The sequence below is a fragment of the Diceros bicornis genome, chromosome 2, assembly GCF_020826845.1.
Source record: "Diceros bicornis minor isolate mBicDic1 chromosome 2, mDicBic1.mat.cur, whole genome shotgun sequence".
NCBI lineage: Eukaryota > Metazoa > Chordata > Mammalia > Perissodactyla > Rhinocerotidae > Diceros > Diceros bicornis.
The window spans coordinates 5,826,194-5,849,372 of record NC_080741.1 but is presented as its reverse complement, the minus strand read 5'-3'; the positions used below and the strand labels follow the sequence as shown (position 1 = coordinate 5,849,372).

The 23,179-nt window shown below is 42.8% G+C and overlaps 1 protein-coding gene across 4 annotated transcripts in view; it reads left to right on the top strand.

The window, feature by feature from the left end:
- Nucleotides 1-372: 372 nt before the first annotated feature.
- The window catches only part of HPS3 (HPS3 biogenesis of lysosomal organelles complex 2 subunit 1), a 36,797-nt gene continuing 13,990 nt past the window's right edge, over nt 373-23,179 (top strand). For 2 of the 4 annotated variants that reach the window (XR_009221674.1, XM_058551179.1), the window contains exons 1-9: nt 847-1,102; nt 8,042-8,533; nt 9,093-9,264; nt 9,366-9,451; nt 12,464-12,656; nt 16,428-16,509; nt 18,986-19,140; nt 20,646-20,754; nt 22,549-22,730. Coding sequence is in view for 3 of the 4 variants with exons in the window: in XM_058551179.1 (XP_058407162.1) it covers nt 886-1,102; nt 8,042-8,533; nt 9,093-9,264; nt 9,366-9,451; nt 12,464-12,656; nt 16,428-16,509; nt 18,986-19,140; nt 20,646-20,754; nt 22,549-22,730 (1,688 nt within the window). In the remaining variant the exon portion in view is untranslated. Of the gene's footprint in view, nt 546-846; nt 1,103-8,041; nt 8,534-9,092; nt 9,265-9,365; nt 9,452-12,463; nt 12,657-16,427; nt 16,510-18,985; nt 19,141-20,645; nt 20,755-22,548; nt 22,731-23,179 lie in introns of those variants that run through there. The other 2 variants (XM_058551170.1, XM_058551158.1) reach the window with 2 other exon arrangements.

Here is a 23,179-nt window from a genome sequence, read left to right as displayed (position 1 = left end):
TTCTGGATGAATTGGAAAGAGTAGCCACACTACCCACTTCATCTAAACCTGCAACAACAACAACAAAAAATTGGAATTGCAACCACAAACTTCGTGTTGAGATGTCAGGAACAGATACAAGGTACAGATTACAGGATGGTTCTAAGACTGAGAGCCCGTGGATAGAAGGCCCTAGCCCTAGCCCTTCTATCCTCTAGGGCTCAAGCTAATCTTTGTCAACTACCTGGAGCACTAGATGATGTTCTCGGATTCTTACATTCAGCAAATATTTTTCTTTTTTGCCCAGCACGGTCTAGGCGTGGCTCTTTCCAACTAGACCACTCTAGAATTTCCAGTATTTCTGAGCACCTCTTCGGTGTGTTTAGCCCCGAGCTGAGCCATGTGCTCCTCACTTCAGTTTTTACAGCCCTGTCCTCCAGAAGCTCACAGGCCACTGGGGAGACGCGAGTAATGCCCCTGAAGCAAGCACGAAATGCTACTAGAGAGCAGACGATCAGGTGTTAAAACGTACTCAAGGGCCTGAACACCTCGCCTGGTCCACAGGGGTAACGTGAAAAGACCACGGGAAGGACACAGCGGTCCCTGCGCCCCAACCGCTGAGCGCGGAACAGCGGCCGCTACCAGGCGGCCGGGTCCAGGGCGCTGGGACCAAGGGCCCGCGGGGCGGGGCGGGGCGGGGCGGGGCGGGGCCCCGGCGCCCCACCTCGGCCTCGCCCGGGAGCGGCCTCTTTAAGTAGCGGGGCCGCAGGCGGGCCGGGCCGGCGCTCACGTGACCCGGCCCGCGGTCGCTCGCGGAAGTGGCCCGGCCTCCGCGCTCCCCGGGGGCCCCGCGGGGCGGCAGGCTGGAGCGGGCGCCGCCGGGCCGGCCCGCAGCCGGTCGCCGGGATGGTGCACCTGTACAACCTGCACCCGTTCGGGTCGCAGCAGGTGGTGCCCTGCAAGCTGGAGCCCGAGCGGTTCTGCGGCGGGGGGCGCGACGCGCTGTTCGTGGCGGCGGGCTGCAAGGTGGAGGCGTTCGCCGTGGCCGGCCAGGAGCTGTGCCAGCCGAGGTGCGCCTTCTCCACGCTGGGCCGGGTGCTGCGCCTGGCCTACAGCGAGCCCGGTGAGTAGCGGCGGGGCCAGGGGGCGCCTGGGCCCCCGCCTGGGGCCTCCTTCCAGGGGACCGAGAGTCCTGGGCGGCCGCTCGGGTGGGGAAGGGACCTCGGGCTTCCCAGAACGTGCCGGTGTCGCGGGTCACGGCCGATTACTGCGGGAGCGCTGAGCTGTGCGGTTGTCGTGGTAACCACAGGTGTGAGCCTGCTTCCGGAGGGGGGCACGCTGACTGCGCCCCCTGGTCTCGCGCCCTCGCCGGAGAGGCCCGTGGTTGGCTAGCTGGGTTCCACTCAACCCAGACACTTAAAAACACCAAACTCTTTTAGTATAGAAAACTTCAGACACATACAAAAGTACAGAGAATAGTACTCTGAACCCCAAGTACTCCAGGCTTCAACAGTTGTCCCAAATCACGGCCAGTCCTCTTACTTCTATACCTTGATTTTTGAAAGCTCGCATTATTTGCTGGTTTTTAAATCTGTGTAAGCGGAACTGAGGTTTGGACCACCCCGCCCCCTCGAACCCCCCCACCCCACCCTCGTCCCCTAGCATAGCAGCATCCACTACTCTTTTTCCACCAGAAGTGCCCGGCAGTACCAAGAGGGTACTGTTTGGTGTATCCCCATTTTGGAGAAATCCAACATTTAAAAAGAGGTATTTCTTCAGATTACAGAAGGATTCGCCATAGGAGTCTTTTAACTGCCTAATAATACACTTAAAGTTTAATTCCTGCTTTTCAAGAGGGGTGTAAAGGTTTAAATTGCAGTATTTACGCTGGAAAAGCCCGTGGCTGAGGTATTAACGAAGTGAAGACCAGGAACCTGGAGGATTGGAGATCTCCGTCTAATCCCTACTTTGTCTGCAGCTGGTTGGGTGTGAGTTTATAAAAACTTTTGGGTCTCAGTTTCTATTTAAAAAAAAAAAAGTAAGTTGAATTACTAGATCATTGATTTTCAGACATTGGGATTTTGTGGATCAGTAAAAAACTGTGGGGCTACCATACCTGTTACCTGACTATTCATTTTGTGGAGTAAAGATACGTATTTAAAAAAATGAAAAGCCTTACTGTTTACTGTCACCATTACTTATAGCAGAAGAAACAACCCCAAACATTGGATGTCTTTGCTTTATGAGCAGCTTACTATGCTCTTGTTTTTTCTTTCTGACTAGTGAAGACATCAACTGGGTCCTGCACTGGTCCGCAGACCTGTTTGAAAACCAGTTATTAGATCTGTAAGTTTTCTTTCAGCAGAAGATTCTGATTTTGGTATTTCTTATAAAATCCTTCTCTTACTGATTTCACAATATTTGTAGCTTCTCCATCTCACCCCTCTTTTAGGCACGGGAGTTCTCACCTTCAAGAGCTCTACTGACTGGCAGACTCACCAGTTTCAATTTCAGTGCGTGTGTGTGTGTGTGTGTGTGTGTGTGTGTGTGAGAGAGAGAGAAACAGACATTATGTTTACATAATTTGCCCCATTCTTCCAAGTGTACGTTATTCTAGAATTGGAAGTGGCAGGCTGTCTGTAAACCTCTAGCTCTCTTGCCTGTCTAGTGATAGTTCCGGGGACCCTTGGATGCTACTACTTGTGCATAAGAATCACCTGGAGGAACTTTAAAAAATATCGATGCCTGGACCACAACCTCAGAGAAACAGTGTCAGTTTCCTGGGGTGTGGCCCAGCATTGGGGTGAGTCTAATGTTCAGCCAGGATTGAGAACCACTGGCCTAGAGCCATACTGGCTGCGGTAGGCCGGGAATAGCATGGTAACCTCATTAATGAGGCCTTGAAAAACAAAGATGTTTTTATAATCCAGTTAGCTATCTTAAGAAAGTCAGGAGTCATGTGGTAGGGCCTTAGTGTGGGTCATGTAGCTCAAGGGTCACTTTCAACCCTTGGCTTGAACTTCAGCCCCTGGGAGCAGCTTCTGTTAATCCACACGTAGCTGAATCCTAGCTATGCCGAGATCCAGGTAACTTGTCTTCACTTCTCAGCTTTTTCTTTTTGGTGTCTTTCCTCCCATTGACAGTAACTGGGACATGGGGATTCCTGCTCTAAGCGCCCAGTGTCTTCCTGTGTAGCAAAGCCCCCTCTGTCAAAAACGGAATGAGTCTTACATCAGCCATTTATATTTACAGTAAATGCTTTGCAGGTCTCTTACCCAAGCAGAAAACAAGGCCCTCGTCGCTGTCCGTTAGCACAGGTGTGTTAAACCAGCCCTAGCCTGTCTGTCACCTCCCTCAACTTTTCTAAAGTCATAAAACGTATTTTGATGCATCGTATATTTTTTCTGCCTTGGGATGTCAATTTTGTCATAGGAGTGCAGCCTTTTCCCCTTATCTGGTATTAGTGTTAACTAAGTTGATGATCTTGCTACACAAAAGGAAAAGTGTACTGATTTTTAAAAATCAACGACTCTCAGCTTAAATATGGGAATGATTTTTTAATTTACTTAGTGAAGACAGAGCTGTTGTAAATAAAATAAGTAAAACAAATCCCTGGGCACATAATGCTTAAAAAAGTTTAGTTCCTTTCTCTTATACAGGGCTATAACCTCCACAGAATCCTCTAGACTTATATCTCCATTCTAACATTTTGAGAGACAGCATTATTAGGGAATGAGCATTAGCTTTTGAGCTAATGAGATCCAGGTTTAAGTCCTAGTTCCATCATTTGTTGACTGTGTTGCCTTAGGCAAGTTACTTAGCTTGTCTGAGCCTCAGATTCTTGATCTAGAAAATGGAGGAGATAATATCTTGAAGGTGTCTTGTGAGAATTAACTGAGAGAACTCTAAAGCTGTTATCATAAGGCTTGTCAGGTAGACACACTTAGCAAGTTCTAGTTTATCTTTTATAAAGTAAGTTCTTAATTTCAAAACATACAAGACAGTGCGGGCAGGATCTACAGTTTGCAGATTATATGTAAACAGCTGATATATAGACTTTATAAATGAAATAGGCCTGTATTTATAAATGCATGAATAAAAAGGTCTTATTATAACTAAACAAATATTCTTAGTTTTAAAATTCATTTACTAACTTGAATATGACACCAAAGCACAGGCAACAAAAGAAAAAAATAGATAAATTGGATGTCATCAAAATTAAAAAAGTTTTATGCATCAAAGCACACTGTCAATAGATTGAAAAGGCAACCCACAGAAGGGGAGAAAATATTTGCAAAGCATATGTCTGATAAGGGATTAATGTCCAGAATATATAAAGAACTCCTAAAACTCAACAACAACAAAAAATCCCAGTTCAAAAAGGGGCAAAGGATTTGACTGGATGTTTCTCCAAGTGGCCAAGAAGCACATGAAAAGATGCTCGACATCACTAATCATCAGGGAAATGCAAATCACAACCAAAATGAGATACCACTTCATAACTATTAGGATGGCTATTATAGAAAAAGAAACTAAGTGTTGGTGAGGATGTGGAGAAATTGGAACCGTTGTGCGTTGCTGATGGGAATGTCAAATGTCAAGCTGCTGTGGAAAACAGAATGGCAGTTCCTCAAATAATTAAACCTTGAATTATAAGCAGTTTCGCTTCTGGCTATCTACGCAAAACAATGGAAAGCAGGGACTTGTGCAGATATTCATGCTGCACACCAGTGTTCATAGCAGCATTTTTTCACGAGAGCCAAGAGGTGGAAGCAACCCAAATGTCCATAGTAGATGAAAAGATAAACAAAATGTGGCACATGCCTATCTGCACCCCCATGTTCATTGGCAGCATTATTTACCGTAGCCAAGACGTGGAAACAACCTGAGTGTCTGTCGACAGAGGAACAGATAAACAAAATGTGGTCTATCCATACAATGGAATGTTATTCAGCCTTAAAAAGAAATGAAATTCTGACACATGCAACAACACGAATGAACCTTGAAGACATTATGCTCAGTGAAATAAGCTAGACACAAAAGGACAAACAATGTATGATTCAATTTATATGAGGTACTAGAGTAATCAAATTCGTGGAGACGGAGAGTAGAATGGGGGTTGCTAGAGCCTTGGGGAGTGGGGTGGGAAGGGATGGGAAGTTATTGTTTAATGGATACAGAGTTTTTGGGAAGATGAAAAAATTCTGGAGAGGGATGGTGGTGAGATTGCACAGCAGTGTGAATGTACTTAATGCCATTGAATTGCACACTTAAAAGTGGTGAAAATGGTAAGTACTGAGGGAATTCTAGGAAGATAGAGGCCTCAGTGCATTTTTTTTTTTTTTCTGGTGAGGAAGATTGGCCCTGAGCTAACCAATCTTCCTCGGTTCTGTATGTGGGACACTGCTGCAGCATGGCTTGATGAGTGATGTGGGTCTGCATCTAGGATCCGAACCCACGAACCTGGGCCGCCAGAGCAGAGCATGCTGAACCTAACCACTGTATCACCGGGCCAGATGCCCACAAGGCATCTTTGTGTGTGTGTGTGTGTGTGTGTGTGTGTGTGTGTGTGTGTGTGTGAGAGGAAGATCAGCCCTGAGCTAACATCTGATGCCAATCCTCTTTTTTCTGAGGAAGACTGGCCCCAGGCTAACATCCGTGCCCATCTTCCTTTACTTTATATGGGATGCCGCCACAGCGTGGCTCAACAAGCAGTGTGTTGGTGCGCACCCGGGATCCGAACTAGCGAACCCCGGGCCGCTGCAGCGGAGCGTGCGCACTTAACTGCTTGCACCACCGGGCTGGCCCCCACAAGGCATCTTTTGACCCCAGCTCCATCCAGACTGCTTCTCTGGAACAGAGTGAGCAAACTCATGGAGCCTGCAGAGTGTACTTAGGCGTTCTACCAAGCGCTCCAGGGACAGAACAGGTGCAGGCTCTATCTCTGTGGCATCAAAGGAACCAGCATCAGGAGAAGGCTTGCCTTTCTTGAAGTCTGGCTCATTTTGGAGGAGGAGGGGCCCTGGCCAGCCCAGTAAGTGTCCCAGAAAGGGCCTGCACCTGCTTCCTTGGTGCATCTGTATATGGGAAAGTCAGTATGCTGACAGCAGTGTTTTCAATTTCAGTTCATTGGAAAAGGGCTTGTTTACCTAATAATGTTAGTATATAGTAGGTTCTACATTTGGAAGATCCTTGACTTATTCCCCCACAACTCCCTCCAAAGTTCTAAAACTTAAAAATTTAAATAAAAAAACCACTAAAATAGAATATGTAAGAGTATATTTATATAATTTGAAAAACATAGGAAACTCACATTTAAGCAAGTTAGGAAACTCAAGCCAAGAAGGAAAGGTTACATCTCTGACTACATAAAAATTGTATGAGCAGAGATGCTATAAGCACAGTCAAGAAACAGACAATCGACTACCAAAAACGATTTGCTATTCATGGGCAAGAAAGTGTTAATATCACTTTTACCCAGAGAGCTGCTGTTTCTTGATAAGAAAAACAAATCAAACAACCTAATAAAAAGTGGGTAACTTGGGCCGGCCCAGTGGTGCAAGCAGTTAAGCGTTTGCACTCTGCTGCGGCAGCCTGGGTTTGCGGGTTCAGATCCCGGGTGCGCACCGACGCACCGCTTGTTAAGCCATGCTGTGGTGGCATCCTGTATAAAGTAGAGGAAGATGGGCACGGATGTTAGCTCAGGGCCAGTCTTCCTCAGCAAAAAAGAGGAGGATTGGCATCAGATGTTAGCTCAGGGCTGGTCTTCCTCACAAAAAGAAAAAAAAAAAAGTGGGTAACTTGCAGAAGAGAAATTATACATAGTTGATAAACATAGGAGAAAATGGCCAGTTTTATAAGTGGTCTGGAAAATATAAATTCTAATAACCATGAGAGTCCATGTTTCCCCCATCACATCGAGTTAAGTGCTAGTGAGGATGTGGGGAAACAGGCATGTTCAAACAGTGCTGCTGGCAACGTGAGTTTCTGTTATGTGATTGTGATAGTAATCTGGCAGTACCTATTAAAATTCCAAAGGTACCTGCCCTTTGGCCCGACATTCTCACTTTTACAAATCTATGCCATTGAAGCAAACCCCAGTAACTAAATATGTAGATACAGGCCTATTTATTACAGCATGAAGTATAGTGGCAAAAAACCTGGAAATACTTGAATGTATGTTAATAGGGGAATTGTTGAATAAATTTGGCACGTGTATGTACAGGATATTATGCAGATATTGAAAAGGATGTTAGATATCCATGTATTGAGGGAAAGATTTATTGGTATTTTTAAAAGTTGCAGATTGTGAAATATATTTAGTGTAGTTCTATTTTGGTTAAAAAAAATAAAAAGACAAAATACCACTCTGGTCTATGTTTATGTGAGAGAAAGGTGTAGAAGGACATGTATTAGGCCGTGTGTGTTAACGTTAGCTCCTCAGGGGCCTGTAGCAGGGGAGAGATTATTATGCTTTTCATTTTACATCTCTTTACCACTTTGACTTCTCACAACAGAAAGTAATTACAAAATTACTTTGTAATTTAAAAAATCTAATAGAACAACAATTAAGGGAAAATTAACTTGGATTTAAATTTTATTTAATATGTGCAGCTTTGTCTTATTTCTCAGAGTTGACAAGATGTGACTTGTGGGAAGGGAGGGGTTGTAGTGTAAGTTCTGCTAACCTCCTCAGAGTTCCTTAATTTATTTTTAACATCACACTAATACTGCTGAACTCTGTCAGGAGCGCTTTGTTGGAGCTGTAGATTCAGAGCTACAGTAAACACTTAGCTAGGAGTAAAATGTAAAATTTCTATGTCAGCTAATGAATAATTAATAGTTATCTTAAGACATTAAAATGGGCAGAGATTGTATTTCCAAACCTAAATGCCTAATGTCAGTTAAAAATACACCTAAGATCCTGTTACTTCGGGTTTTGTTCTAGGCAATCTTTAACTCAGCCATTCACGTTAGGACTCATGAATTGTTCCTTGCATGGCACCAGGTCAGTCATTGTTTCTAATTACAAATTCTACATGTAATCTTATTTCCTTCTCAGGAGACTATTTGGTAGCAATTGAAGAGAAAAACAAAGCTACGTTTCTGCGTGCTTATGTGAACTGGAGGAGTAAAAGGACTGAAGGCTCCCGAGTGTGTATCCGCATGGTCGGTCAGAACGTGGAGGCGCCCTTCAGTGAGACCCTCAGAGACCAGATGTCTATTGTGGAAATGCCGCTTTCGGAGGCCCCCTTGTGCATTGCCTGTTGCCCTGTGAAAGGAGACCTTCTTGTCGGCTGCACAAATAAGTTAGTCTTGTTTAGTTTGAAGTATCAGATCATTAATGAGGACTTCTCAATATTGGACTTTGAACGCTCTTTAATTATCCACATACATAATATCACGCCTGTTGAAATTTCTTTTTGTGTTGGATATGTCGCTGTCATGTCAGACTTAGAAGTCTTAGTCCTAAAACTGGAGTCGGACCCTAAAGATGAAGAGAGTGTTAACCCCCATTCACATGAGACCAGCAATCCAGTGAAACGGGCAGAAGGTAAATGATGAATTTAGTTTGCTTGCTTGTTTTAGGTGTGGAGAAAACCCTTATTTCTGGCAATCCCTGAAGGGCTCTAATATATATATTGCCAAGCCACATTATTTATAGATTTGGTTATTCCTAATACTTGGGGTTTGGGTTGATGATCTGGCTGCCCGTATTTTATTCTGTAGCCTGTAAATGTATTTCAACATAATATTTATCAGTAGAAATAACGGAACAGCTGCTGCTAGATGAGGAGTTTCTAGTCCCAGTTCTCGTATTTCCTCGTTGAATGACCTGGAGTTAGGATTCCATCGCCGAGCTTCACTTTCCTCATGTGTACAGTGGGGATGATAATAATATCCTGTTGTGCCATATCAGTTGTTGTGAGGAATAAATGAGTGAGTGCTAAAACTTTTCAAAACCATAGGGCCTTCTAAATATATGAGATGTGTGTGTATAAATAAATAAAATTACTACCTGTTTAATTGGTGGGGAGATGTTATGAAATCTAATTTTCATTCAAGTAGTGCTTGGAGTTATTAAACTCTTTTCTTAAATTTTACTTTTTAAGGCATCAGTAATGAGACTTTGCAGCTTGAGTCAGATGATTTTGTTATCTGCCAAAAGCCCATGGAACTTCTTGGTGAAAAAAGTGAACAGTCGGGAGTATCTGTTACACTGGAGTCAACAGGATTAGCTGATGAGAAAATAAAATATTTCCACGTTCAGCACCTTCTCTATCGGTATGAGAAAGCTTTTAATTTACCAGAATTAATATATATTTACCTACTTAAAGTGCATGGAAATTAGATCTCTCCCTCTCGCTCTCTCTTTAAACTCACAGACGTTTTGCTCCTGATGTTTCGTCCTATGTCTTGTCTGATGACATCAAGTTGCATTCACTTCAGCTGCTACCCATTTACCAAACTGGTAAGTAAGACAGTGCTACCGTGCAGTGAGGTGAACAGACTCTGGAGACCCATATGGGTAATGGGTTTGGTTCTTCCACTGAGTCTTCCTGTGGCCTTAGAGCTTTCCTTAGCAAATACCTGTGAGCACTAGAAAGGGAAGTCATGTCTGCTAGGAGAAGCCATGGAGAGGACGTGCCAGACAAAACCCACTGCCCTTCTTGAAATGGTCACTAGGCCCCAAAAGGGAACTCAGAGCCCTGTTCTAGCCAGGGTTTATCTGGGTTCCGGCTGGATGTTAGGCAGAGCTTCTGATGATGGCCGTGTGAGCCAGGTGGGAAATGTGGGCTGAATGGAAATTCATGCAGAGCAGTGGTTTTCAACCGTGCTGCACATTGGGCTTACTTGGATGCTTTAAAAATACTGATGCCCGGGATCTACATGCTGGAGATCCTGACTTAATTGGTCAACTATGGAGCCTGGGTATCAGTATTTTCTGAAAGCTCCCCAGGAATCAAATGGGCAGCCAAGATTGAGAATCACCATTGGGTTCTGTACTTAGTCCTGGCCTGCTTAACATCTTTAGATGTTGCCTAGAGAAAGATATAGGTGTTATTCAAATTAAATGTGTTTATAACCTTCATTTATTTTTTTCTTTCTTTCAGTAAACATGTATTGAGTACCTGCTGTGTTGGGTGCTGTGCTGAATACTAGGGAACCAATAATGAGCAGAAGCAGGCAAAGGCCTTGCACTCATGGGGCTTACTGTCTGGTGGGGGGCAGACATTAGTTGACTATTACACAGCGAAATGAGTCTCTGTGAGGAAAGATCCTGCCTTGAGAGCCTGTAACAAATCTCCTGGCCTCATCTGGGGGTCAGGGAAGGCTTCCTGAGAAAGAGGATATGAGGAGTGCGCGGGGCCGATTTGAGGATAGGGCTGGTGCAGAGGAAGCAGAAAGGCACTGTGGCGGAGGGAGAACCTTTTTGTTTGCGGAACCGAGAGAAGCAAGACTGGGGAGAGTCGAGCATAGGAGGGGTGTGTGAGATGAGGCTGGAGACCAGACAGGCCTGCAGCCAAGTGAAAGGGTTAACCCTTTATCCAGTGGCTTCTGCTAGCACTTGGAATAAAGTCCCAAATCCTTTCCATGGCCTCCATGCTCCTAATTCTGAGCTCATCTTGTCCCACTCACCCTGCTTAGTCTTCTCCATCCATATGGCCTTTCTGTGTTCCTTGGGTGTGCAGCGTGCACTCTTGTCTAAGCCCTGCTCTTCACTCTTCTGTGCTCAGAATGCACTTTGCTCAGATCTTGCATAGCTGGTGTCTTCGAGTCATTCAATTCACAGCTCAGGTGTCACCTCACTACAGAGGAGTTCCCTGACCTCTCAATTTAACTGTCCCCTCTCTATGTACTGCACAGTTTGTTTATTCTCCACCCTAGTCCCCATCACAGAATGAATGCAGTTACCTTGTCTTGTGCACTGTTGTATCCCCAGAACCTAGAACGGTGGCTCTTGGTAGGTACCTGATGAATATTTACTTAGTAGACAGATGAATGGGTGAGCTGGACCCTAATGGAGGAGTAGAATTTTTAGAAGATGGAAATTTTGGTAAGATCTTAGAAAAGAGGAACTAACATGTGCAAGGTGTAAAATCATCATGTGTGTTTGGAGATTAGTGAGCAGTTCTGTCTGACTAGAGCACAGAGGTGTGTGGGAAAGAAGAGGGAGAAAACACTGGCAGACTGCTTTGGGCTAATTGTAGAGGGTGCAGAATTGGACTTCTATGCTGAAGGTGTCAATCAGAGCTATACATTTTTAAAAAACTTTGATTATGAAACATTTCAAGCACATAGATGTAGAGAAAATAGTACAGTGAACCCTGTGTACCCATCACACAGCTTCACTATCGTTCCTCAGGACCACTCCCTGCCCCATGTCAGATTATTTTGAGGCAGATCCCAGAGTTTGTACCATTTCATCCATAAATATTTCATCATGTGTTTCTAAAAGAAAAGGATTCTTTTATTTAAACAAACACCAAATACCATTTTACATTTTAAAAATATTCCTTGATATCATATCCAGGGTTCGAATTTCCCTGATTGTCTAAAAATTTTTTTCTGTAATTTGTTTGACTCAGATTTCAAATAAGCTTCGTTGATTGCAATGGTTGCTGTGTCTTTTAAGTCATGTTTAGCATGTAGCCTCTCCCTTCTTCTCTCCTCCCCTTCTCTTTGCAGTTTAGTTAGCAAGAAACTGTACTGTTACTGTCGATTTCCCACAATCTCAGTTTTGCTGGTCAACTCCCTACGGTGTCATTTAACTGTCCCTGTATCCTCTGTATTTCCCTGTGATTTGGTGGTTAGGTCTAAAGCTGCCGTGTTCAGTATGGTAGCCATTAGCCACGTGTTGCCGCTGAGCACTTGAAATGTGACTGATCTAAATTGAGATATGCTGTAAGCACAAAATTCACACTAGATCTGGAAGACCGTACAGCAAAAAAGGATGTAAAATATCTCAATTTTTTTGTTGATTGCTTATTGAAATGGTGGTATTTTGGATATGTTGGATTAATACAATACGTTGTTAAAATTTTGTCTATTTTCTTTTACTTTTTAAAAAATGATTACTAGAAAACTTTAAATTACATGTGGGTCTCACATATTTCTATTGACAGTGCTGATCTAGACAGGCTTGATCAGATGCTGCTGCTGCTGATTTTTGCAGTAACACAAGTAGCGTTGAGTTCTCTTGGAAAGTACATAGTATGTGGTTGACTCCTTTTGTGATATTAACAGCTGTTGATGATTATAATCTAGATCTGATCATTTAGTAGGGGTTGCAAAATAGTGATATTCTAATTATATCACTCCTTTTTCATCTCTTACTGGCCGTTCTTCTATAGAGAGCAACTTTCCCTCAGCAGCTCCTTTGTTATTCACTGATAGGCTTTTTTTGCATAGAAGAGTCAAGATATTGATTCTCTTTTTTTATGGTTTTGTGTTATTTACTTTTTTTCATTTTCTCATGCAGGTTTTCTTACTTCTGATAGAAAAAATTCATCTCAGGAAAAAGAGTTGCAGAGTCTCTTTTGTTTTTTCTCCTTACCTCACGTGGGCTATCTCTACATGGTTGTCAAATCTGTTGAGTTAATGTCAGTCTACCAATATCCCGAGAAGTCTCAGCAGGCAGTGCTCACGCCACAATTTTTGCATGTCATTACAAGGTATGTTACACTTCACTTGCTGGCCTCTGAGTCACTTATTTTTCTGTAAATTCTTGAGGCGCTTCCTAGATCTTTAAATGAGAATTATGTGAATCAGTATATAGCACTGTAAATTAATGATACACATTTGTTTTTTTTTTATGGTCCATACCTGCCTTTTCAATGTCAAAGATTTAGATTCTGGTTTTGCCTTTGTTTTATTTTCTTAGACTGGATGTGGATCTTTGAAAGGAAGTATAAGATTCTTCATGAGGGACGATTTTCATAGGGAATTCTAATGAAAAGTCAGTGGGGCTGACCAGGGCATCTCTTTAGATTTCTTTTTAGATTTCCTAATTTTTTTTTCACTGTTGTCATATCCTTTCTGTACGAGTTGAGATATTTCATAATGGTTCAGAACTGGGATGGGGCCAGAAAGGCTATCTGATTCTACCTTCTGATTAGTACAGATGGGGAAATAGTCCAGAGGTTGGAATTGGTCAAGGGCATGTGGCTGGTTGGTGGTAGATCTCTTCTGAGTTATCTTTCTCTAGTAGGCTGCATGTAAACTGGGTTCCTGAGTAGGACTTTAATCTCATTTCCTTTCATCTCAGCAGTGAGTGGTGCTTTTGGTTCTATTTCCTGTTTTTTGAGCTTAGATTATGTGCAGGGCACTGCACTGGGCCTCTGGCCAGGCAACTGTGAATAAGATATACCGTCTACTTTCTACAGCAGCAACATAGGAGAGGCCTGGAGACACGTGCACGGGACACAAACACTGGGAGTTTTGTGGAAAATGTCTTAACACTTTGTGAAAGTGCTGTAGGCTATGGGAGGAGGGAAATTACTTCTGGCTGAGTCATACAGGAAAGTTTTTTGTGTTTGAAGTGAGGCCTGAAAGCTAGTTAGAATTGGACAGATAGAGATTGGAAGGGAAGGGCATTATAGATAGAGGGAGGGCTGTAAACAAAGGCTATGTCCAGTTTTGCGGGAGAATCCCATAATTAATTGCATAGGACAGTGATTTTTTTTTTTTTCAGCTGAGTGGTAGTATCAGAATCTCCAGCAGGTGCTAGAGTATGTTTCAGACAGCACAGGACCCACCTGGAGATTCTGATACCCACTCCTAGTAGGGATGCTCTCCCCTCTTCCCCCTCTCTCGTGTAAGGAGAAATGCTATTGTGTGTTTCCTAAGTGAACAGTGTAAAGGTAGCTAGTCTTTTCAATTTCCAAAGTGTGTAGTGATCTTCTTTAAAAATAAAAAAGCTGAAATGTAAAGAAGTGGTGCAAATAATGCTTGAGAGATAGCTCAGGGCCTTGGAAATTTAACTAAGGACTTTTTTTAAGGTTTGACCAAAGAAAGTGAGGTGATCAGAGCATTGCTTTAGGAAAATTAATGGTGGCCATTGTGGAGGATGGATTGAACATAGATAAATAAGATATTGAAAAGGTTCAGGTAAGGATAATGGGGGCTGCATTTGGGCAGGGCAGTTGCAGTGAGAGGAGAAGGAAGAATGGATGGGAGAGGCTTAAAGGAGAGAGTTACAAGACTTGGTATCTGATGGGATAATGCGGATGGAGGAGGCATGAAAAACCCCACCAGGGTTTTCAGCATGTGTTTATGAAAGAATGGAGGCTGGTGTAGTGTGGGAAGAAAGAGAAGTTTGGGTTAGACATTTGGTTTGAAGTGCTTAGGGAATATCAAGAGGAAATGTTAAGTAGGCTTTTGGACACATAGGACTGAAGATTAGGGAAGAGAGGGAAGCTTAGACATGTTATTACCATCAAAAAAGAGCTGATTATCCAAAGATTGAGCATGGCCCCATGAGTATTTAGACAGAGAAGAGTAGATGGGGAGCTAAACTCTGGTGAAGGTCATATTTAGGAAGCGAGAGGAGGAAGAGAAGGATCTTCAAGGATGCAGAAGAACCTAGGAAACTATAGCAGCTCAGAAACCAAGGAAAAAGTAAAGGGAGAAAGAAGGAGTAAAATATGAATTTTTGTCCCAAAATACTGATGCAAAAAACTCTGTTCTCCATCAGATTGCATAGATATTCAGGACACTGAGAATTTAGTGAGTGGACCCTCTAAACTTATTCCTTCTTCTCTCTTAAGTGTAAGGCATGAACCACTTGGGAATGTAGAGTCCTGAAAACACAACATTATGTGGATTTGAAGAGACTTAAAATGTGTGGGTTTTGCCTGCCTCCAGGTGGGAAATTATTGAAGGTTTTCTTAATGTTAGCACCAAAAGATACTCAGACATCAGTAACTTGACTCTGCAAGCACTAGAATAGCAGTTGTTACCTAACAGAAGCAGATTGTATGCTGTCCACTGTTCAACAACTTACTGCTCCATGTAGCAGCATATCCTGGACATCTTTCCTTGCCAACACATTCAGTTCTCTTTAGTCTTCTCCTACACGGCCTCTTAGTATCCCAACAATAGCCAACAGCTGGATTACTATAGGTGGAAGTGAGTCAGAGTACCTGGCTTTTTTAGCTCAAGAACATAAAGGACATTTATCTTTGTGGTCATAGCTACTCTTACTTGTCATTCTGGCCCCACTGCAGGTGCCCTGCTGTCTCAAAGTCCCTTCCATTCAGTTTTCTTCCTGAGGGAGCTAACTCTTAGCTCCAGAGTAGTGGTGGTGCTGCTCTCCCAGCCATCGTCGTGACTCCAGAAGTCATGTCCTAGAACTTTGTGGAAATGGACAGAGGTGGCAGTGGGCTTGGGCAAAGTGGAAGCCCAAACAAACAGGTGGAGAGTCCTGACTGACAGCTCCTCCATTGTGCAAAGTCTCCCAACTGTGAAAATGTCAGAATGCCTTTCTTGTTAAAAAAGTATTTCTTCTAAGATCATTGTTAGTCCTTAAGATCATTTGCTTTAGTCATTTATTTTTTTATTTCAACAGAGTTCATTTTTACTTCTCCCACTTTCTCATTTGTTTTTAAAAAATCATTCCTGTGAACCCACTACAAGATGGGTTTTGTAGTAATTTCTAAGTGAATTGCTAACTATTTCTGATGTCAGTATTGGAGTGTTGACTTCTCCTCCAGTCATTAGCCATCTATTGTGCACTTACGGGGGTCCTAGGTCGTTTTCCTGGGGTTGTGGAAAGAGCTAGATAAGTGAGGAGACCTGGATCTGATTTGGCTCCATTCTCCTGAAAGGCCTTGGACAAGTCATGAACTTCCGTTGCCCTAGTCTTTAAAATGAGCTACTGGACTAGTTAATGCTGAAGATTCCTTCAGACAGTCTCTGATTGGATTTGTGTTTGCAATTCATGCAGCAATTTGTGCAGCAAACCAGGTGTGCTGCCTGGCGTAACCCAGGCTCGGTGTCCTCCTGGAGAGTGGGATGGAGAGAATAATCAGGGAATGTGGGTTCTCATCGCGGCTTTGACAGTCACCTCTCTGAACTTGGGGCAGATCCTTGGGTCACCGTTTTGCCTATGAAATGAGGTCATTGACCCAGATCCACGGTTCTTAATTAGGAGATACATCAGGGCCACACGTGGAGCTTTGTAGAAATAGACATGTCTAAATTCAGCCCGTAGAGATTACATTCAGCAGGGTGAGGTGGGACCAATTATATATTTTAAAAAACACTCCGTGGGGATTCTGAGTTACTCTCCTTGTTAAGAAGCAGTCTAACTTGTCAGCATTTGACAAATACTTGCGTCTTCCCCATCCCTGCCATTGTTCTGCTTGCCTGTGAGATCCTCCCAACTCTGGGCACATTGGTCGTGGGCCTCCACTCTGCTCAGCGGCCTCTCTCCTCTTCCTTAGTAACAACCTGCAGTGTTTCACAGTGCGGTGCAGCGCAGCGGCAGCCCGAGAGGAGGACCCGTACGTGGACACCACCCTGAAGGTTAGAACTGGCTGTGATGACAGCGAAACCTCAAGATCGAGGGGGAACAGATGGGTGCTTGCAAATTTGCTGTTGGGTCTAAGGTTGGCAACATTAAAGGTCTCAAGGTCTTGTTTATTGAATTAGAACTTTTGGATGTAAAATAATAAGCATTTTGTAATTCATGGTTTAGATGACAATTTTTAAGATTACTTTGAAAACATTTCACTTAGAATTTAGGTATGGTGAATAGGTTTTAAAGTTTAGTAGAGAATATGTATAGTGTACCTTCAGAGAGAGCACTTCACCACTATAGTATACTATGATTTTATTCTTTTTTAACAGAAATATTGGTGGCAATTGTATAGAACTGTTAACAAAGCAGAACAGAAATCAGTATATTCAAGAGCACAAAACTGAATACAGTGCATTGAACTGATTTTTTATACTGTTAATATACTGATAATTTATACTGTTATCAGATATGCCTATAATTCTTTTGCCATTTTACAAGCCTTCAGCAACCTTCTGTATTTCTGCAGTCTTAATCTAAGAGTTAATGGGTATGCCAGATCAATAACCTCCTTTTCAGTGAGAAGTAATATGCTTAGTCTCTGGGAAGCTCCTGACCACAAAATGAACATAGGCAATTTTATGATGAAATTCTGTATTTTCTGACCTTGAGTTTCTGTTCTCAGAAATATACTGATCATTTGCGTAACATTCATCATATGCACTTTCACCTCTGAAGTGTAAGCTGTTTGGATGGATGTTTGTTATGAATGACATGCTGCAGGGAACCCCCTTGTTACGATGGCCTGTATTTCAAAAGTTCATTTATGTCCATGGGGCACCTGGAACAACTTTTTCTGAAAAAATCAGTGTTCAGTAATGATGGTTATGTTAACCATGTGGTTAACGTGTTAACCCCCATGTGGTGCTTAACGTGTCTGAGGTACTCGGCCACTGTCACTGCTGCCCCCGTTGTGATCTGTGAGAGCGTTGTACGGACATCATGATCGGAGCTCTCAGCACCTTTTGCTCTGGCCTGACCAGGCTGCCCGTCTGCCTTCAGCCTCTTGGGAAACCAGAGCACAGCTGTCCCAGGCCTTTCTGTCTGTGTTTAAGATACACGCATAGCCTTTTCCAGAGATTATTTTAAAAATAAAGGTTATGTCCCTTGTAAAAATGGACAGATTCTTTGAACCTCGCTTCTTCTCCCCCTGCCTTGCCTTGTTTTTTGTTTTAAACCTCAGAAAGACTTAGGCTTACATACATGGTGATGGCAGAGTGAGGGGTACGTAATAGATTGAGGTAGAATCACTCTACATTTGAAAACAAACCGTAATTCCAGGTCTTCTCAGAGGGAAGGAACAAGGAAGAGAGGGAGGGAGGAAAGAAGAGAGATGGGCAGCTGCGGGGAGGGGATGCTGCCCTGAGGGCAGTGCTCCTGACAGGGGCAGAGGAAAGGACAGGGATGGCCACACCTCGTGGCTCCCCCTTCTCTGCCATTCCACCACTCTGAAATCCTAGATGCCTCCCCAGCCAGCGCGTAGTCACTGAGCCTGCTTGCTCACTCAGGCTTTGGGAGCCCTGGTCTGAGAAAGGTTTCACAACCTCGGAGTCGGGGCCAAAGGGCATGTGGTCTTTATCTCCCTTTCCTCTGAGATTCTGGTTTCTTAGCACTAGCCAAGGCCACTTGAACTATTCTTAGGAATGAAAAATAGACGGAAGTGTTTCCCAAAGCACCTTGTACAAAGGGACAGTGAAGATGACCTCAGAATCAAAACAGCATTAATGGAGGAAAGGGAGGAGGCCTGGCAGCATCATTTTGTGAGCTCCCAGAAAGAGCTCTTGCATTATCTTTCTTATCCATTCCACTTGAATTAATGGTCACTTATAAGGACGGGAGCCTGGCTTCTGGTCCAGGGTTTCCTCCAGTTTACCTGACACACCACAGCCTGTCAGCCGTCCCAGGCAACGTTCACACCTAAGGAGCCAGCAGTCAGGGGCCATCTGAACGTGCAAGCATTTCTCTCATATACCCGTACACTAAGAAACCATTTTATGTACTCTTCATTCAGTAGAATGTCCTCTTACAGTGTCTGATTTTGGCCTAGAACCCTGTTTTGGGCATACCCCTGAGCCAGCCCACGGTTAGCGGGGATTCCCTGGGCGGCAGGTTACCAGCCGCCGGCTGTGCTCCTGGAGCCACTCTAGCCACGTTGGGGTTCCCACAGCTGTGAGGGGCCTCAGGTGCACCCGCTTCTTGCCTTCATTCAGTCAGCAAGTACTCAGTGGCTCTTTGGCAGGCAGATATGAAGTAGATAGTTGGGCACATAAGTTTGCATAGGATAACCTTGCTCTGATAAGAATAGGAATTTGGATTGTTTTAGGAGGGTGGGGCAGGAGAGATTTTATCAAGGAGATTGATTTTTGAAGATTCAAGTTCATGTACTCTATTCTTTGGCTAAATTTGTGGCTTTTCCTTTGCTAGGCCTGCCCACCTGTCAGTATGGACGTCTGTGCTTTAAGAATACAGCTTTTCATAGGCTTGAAAGCCATCTGTCACTTTAAAAACCACGTCGTACTTTTGACCAAGGCCGACCCTGAGGCCGTTCCAGAGAGAAGAGAGTCACCCAAGAGGCTTCTGTAAGCGTCCCCTCACTGCCAGATATTCCTGCCCAAGTTTCTGGAATGAATTGTTCCTGGTATATTTTGTGTGTGTCTTTTTTAAATCAAAACTTTGAATGATCAGATGGTTTTCTGTGGTGTTCTTTTTCCAGAGTAAGAAAAGAAGATTCTAATGATCTCTATAATATTCTTCATGATTGACCTTGAACTTTTAGAAGAAAATGAGTTATAAAATAGTTTCAATAAAAATCTGTGGCATTTCAGATAAGAAGCTAAAGGACATGCTTTTCTGTGTAATTAACACATAAGAAGAGCCTCCAGTGCTGATCCAAACTATAAGGCTCTTTCCTCTTTTCTTCTTTGAACTTCCAGTGGTTACATTTTTATCCAAAGATTATTTTCTGGTATTTCAATTCAAAAAAAGTTAACAATGCATTTTTTACCTTAAAGCACATTCATGATGTATGGATATGTGCTGATCTACCCTAAAATAAAATTGCCCTTTGATAACACTAATCTCTGGTTGACTCTTCAGTTTTCTGCTTTCACATTGTTACAGTAGAATGCTTAATTCCAGACTAGTTGTGCTTCTGTTCGAGTTTTTTATGTTGTGAACTTAGTGGTAGGGCATCAGTCTAATTTGAACATTCCTCTATGTGAAATTTAATCAGAAAGAAATCTGTTTGGGGGAAGAAACATAGTGTATTTCAAGTTGAACGTCGGTTTTTATTTTTAACATAAGTTTTTGCTTTTTCGAATTGTTTGAGCCTGTGCTTTGTCTCACCAGCAGGAGTAATCAGGTTGACTTGGGTAACTGGTCACTTAGTGTGGGCACAGAGTAGTCGGAACTGATCCTAAAAGCTGCTGGCGAGAGGAAAAACAACTTGTAATCGTGCATATTTGACATTTAAAAAGTGTTGCATTTTTTAAATGATTTTTAAAAAATTCTAATTTATTTGAAAATTGATTTGGTCAAAGGTCTACCTTTTAAAAAGATTGTGTACTACAGAAAATGCATCACGTAGTGAAAGCAAGAGATGAGTTAGTGCTTTAGGTAGAACTGCAGTTAAATGTGTCTTCTGCATTGTCCCAGCAGCTGTGAGTGTTCTGCCTGCTGCTCTGCTGGAGCTCCTGCTTAGACTTGTGGTGTGGGGCGTGCTGGACTCAGGAAGGCCACGTGCAGGAGAGCCTGGGTGTAGGGACTCGAACAGCCAAGTCTGTCTTCCTTTTGAGGGGCCTTGCCCATTTTTTGAGCTTTTATTGCCCACTTAAGAAAGCTTGTGGAATGAATTGGAAGTGATTGGTTTGTCAGTATACAAGAGCTGTGAAACATTAAATGTCATAGCCTGTGTAGCGTTGTGAACTAATAAAAATCAACTGTACAGTTAATCACAGAAGAAAATGCTAAATGAAAATAATTTCATAGTTACATTATTTTAGGTATCCAATATTTACCATTTAAAATTGCCATTTGTTAATAATATGTCTTATTTTACCATTCTTGTCCTTTGTTTTGCTTTTAGTTCTAGAACAGGTACCGGTGTTAAGCTCAAAACACCTCCTGTAGCTGAGGCTGGGTGGAACTTGTATATTGTGAATACGATCTCACCAGTGCAACTGTACAAAGAAATGGTATTCCTTTCAGACTTTTAATTCTTATTTGTAGAAATTTGGAGTGGAATTGATTCTAATTGTCGTACATTCAGAATGCCGCAGCCAACCCACTTCCAGGCTCTGTCTGACAGTGGAGCGCCTATCTTCCTTCCCTTCTCATCTTCACAGCTCCTGGCCTTTGAGGAGACCGTAGAAAGTCACTTCATTAAAATTCATTTCCTCCCTTGTTCATACCCACCCTCCCATGACGATGGATGAACCAGTCTAAACATAAACAGCCTTTGACCTTTACTTTGAACCCTAGCAAAGAGAACCATGAAACAGAGCTGAAAGAAATCTTTGGTCATTGATCCCAGTCTCTCTCTTCTTTGAAATGTTAGCAGATTGTCCTGGGGCACTGCAGCACTGTTCTGTGGCCGGGGGCCCAGAGTGGGCGTCCTATTCTTTTTGTATGAGTGACAGCTGCCTACTCATCCCTGGCAATTTTTTTTAAATCTTTATTTTGAAATAATTTCAAACTTACAGAAAAGTTGCAAGAATAAGAATAGTACAAATAAAACCGTATATTCCTCACACAGATTCACCCGAAGTCAACACTATACCCCTTTCGCCTCTCTCTCTTTTTTATTTGTACTCTTGTACTTTCTAAATGCACACACACGTGTTTTTCTGATCCATTGGAAGGTAAATTGCGTGCATCATAGCCTAATGCCCCTGAATACTTCAGTGTGTGTTTCCTAAGAATCAGGATATTTGCTTACATAACCACAGTACAGTTGTTTGCTCCAGTAAATTTCACATGGACACAATACTTTAGTCTATGGTTCATGTTCCAGTTTTGTCAGATGACCCAACAATGGCCTGATAGCATTTCCCCGCTCTGGTCCAGGATCCAGTCTGGCATCGGGTCGTGTATTTAATTGTCACGTCTCTTTAGCCTCCTTTAATCTGGAATACGTTCATAGCCTTTCTTTGTTTTTTATGACATAGATATTTTTGAAAAATATATTTTTCCTCCTCCACCTTTTTGTTTTTTGATTTTTTGTTTCATGATTAGATTCAGGTTATGTGTTCTACTTCTTGGCCAGAATATTGTGTAGGTGATACTGTGTCTTTCTCAGGTATCACACTGGGAGGCATGTGATATCCATCTGCCCCTCGCTGGTGCTGGTAGTTTCATCATCAGGTCAAGGTTTTGCCTGATTTGTCCCTGGCATTTTAATGCTGATAATTATATTAGCTTTGCCCTGCCTTTTTGGTCTTGCTTTATTGAAAGTCCTAGACCTCATCTAGATGGTTTGCCTCCTGGAGTCTAAAAATACCGATTGACTCAGATTAGCTGGTGATAATTTTTATAAGCCCACTGTGAGTTACAGAAATAGATGTAGTAGAACCTAAAGTCAGCAATTGAAAATAAGGGAGGGATACTCAGTCTGAATTTGAGAAGGATTTAAATCATAGAACTTAAAAGTTAGCTATTTCAGATATGTTCTCATCAAATTGTGATCAAATTATCACTAAGTTACCAGTGTTATTAGTATTGTAGTGCTATTTGTACCTTCTGTAATGATTAGTGCTGTTTAACAAGGAGCATTTACACTCATGTACGTATTAAACTGTCTCATAGATTGTGGGGAAGAAAACACTTCAGCTAGGCCTTATCAGAATGATACATAACCACTTTTTATTTTTTAGGATTTAATGTGTCCAAATATTAACTTTACTCACAAAATACATAGATATCCTTAAGAACTGGGAAACTTTTGGGAGTTTTTCTGCAACAACATGAGCTGTTTGCCTTTTTTGTTTTAGATAGACTACAGTAATACCTACAAGACTGCAAAAACCCAGGGTTGCATCCACCTTCTTAGTGAGGCTCATCTGCTAGTGCGAGCGGCCCTAATGGATGCCAGTCAGCTGGAACCTGGAGAAAGAGCAGAGCTTTTAGAAGCGTTTAAAGAAAGCTGTGGGCACCTTGGAGACTGCTACAGCAGGTTGGTGGTGCTCCTTGGAACCTTGTTAGGGAAGCCGTCTGAGCTTTGGGTGACTCTCCCGTTTCTGGCGGTTACCTGATAAATGGGGGAACGCGTGAGGAGAGGTGGTTCATGTATTCATTTATTCCACAAGCATTTGTTAAGCGCCTGCTTGTGCTAAGCTCAGAAATACAAAGATGAATGTGATCTGTTGCATGCCTTCAAGGAGTTACAGTTTATTAGATGAGCAGTGAGTCTCAAGTTCATGAGTCTCCTACCACTTAGCTTAGGAATTTGAAGTTTCTTTTTAGGTCTTTGAGGGGGCCCCGTGACCAGGGAAATTCCCAGAGACAGCCATGTGACTAGTTTAGTGCCTCTTAGCTTGAAGGGAGAGATACCAGATGGACAGTCAGTGATTTTAATCTTAGTAGTCAATGCTTGTGTGATGTCAGAAAAGTACACTAGGATCC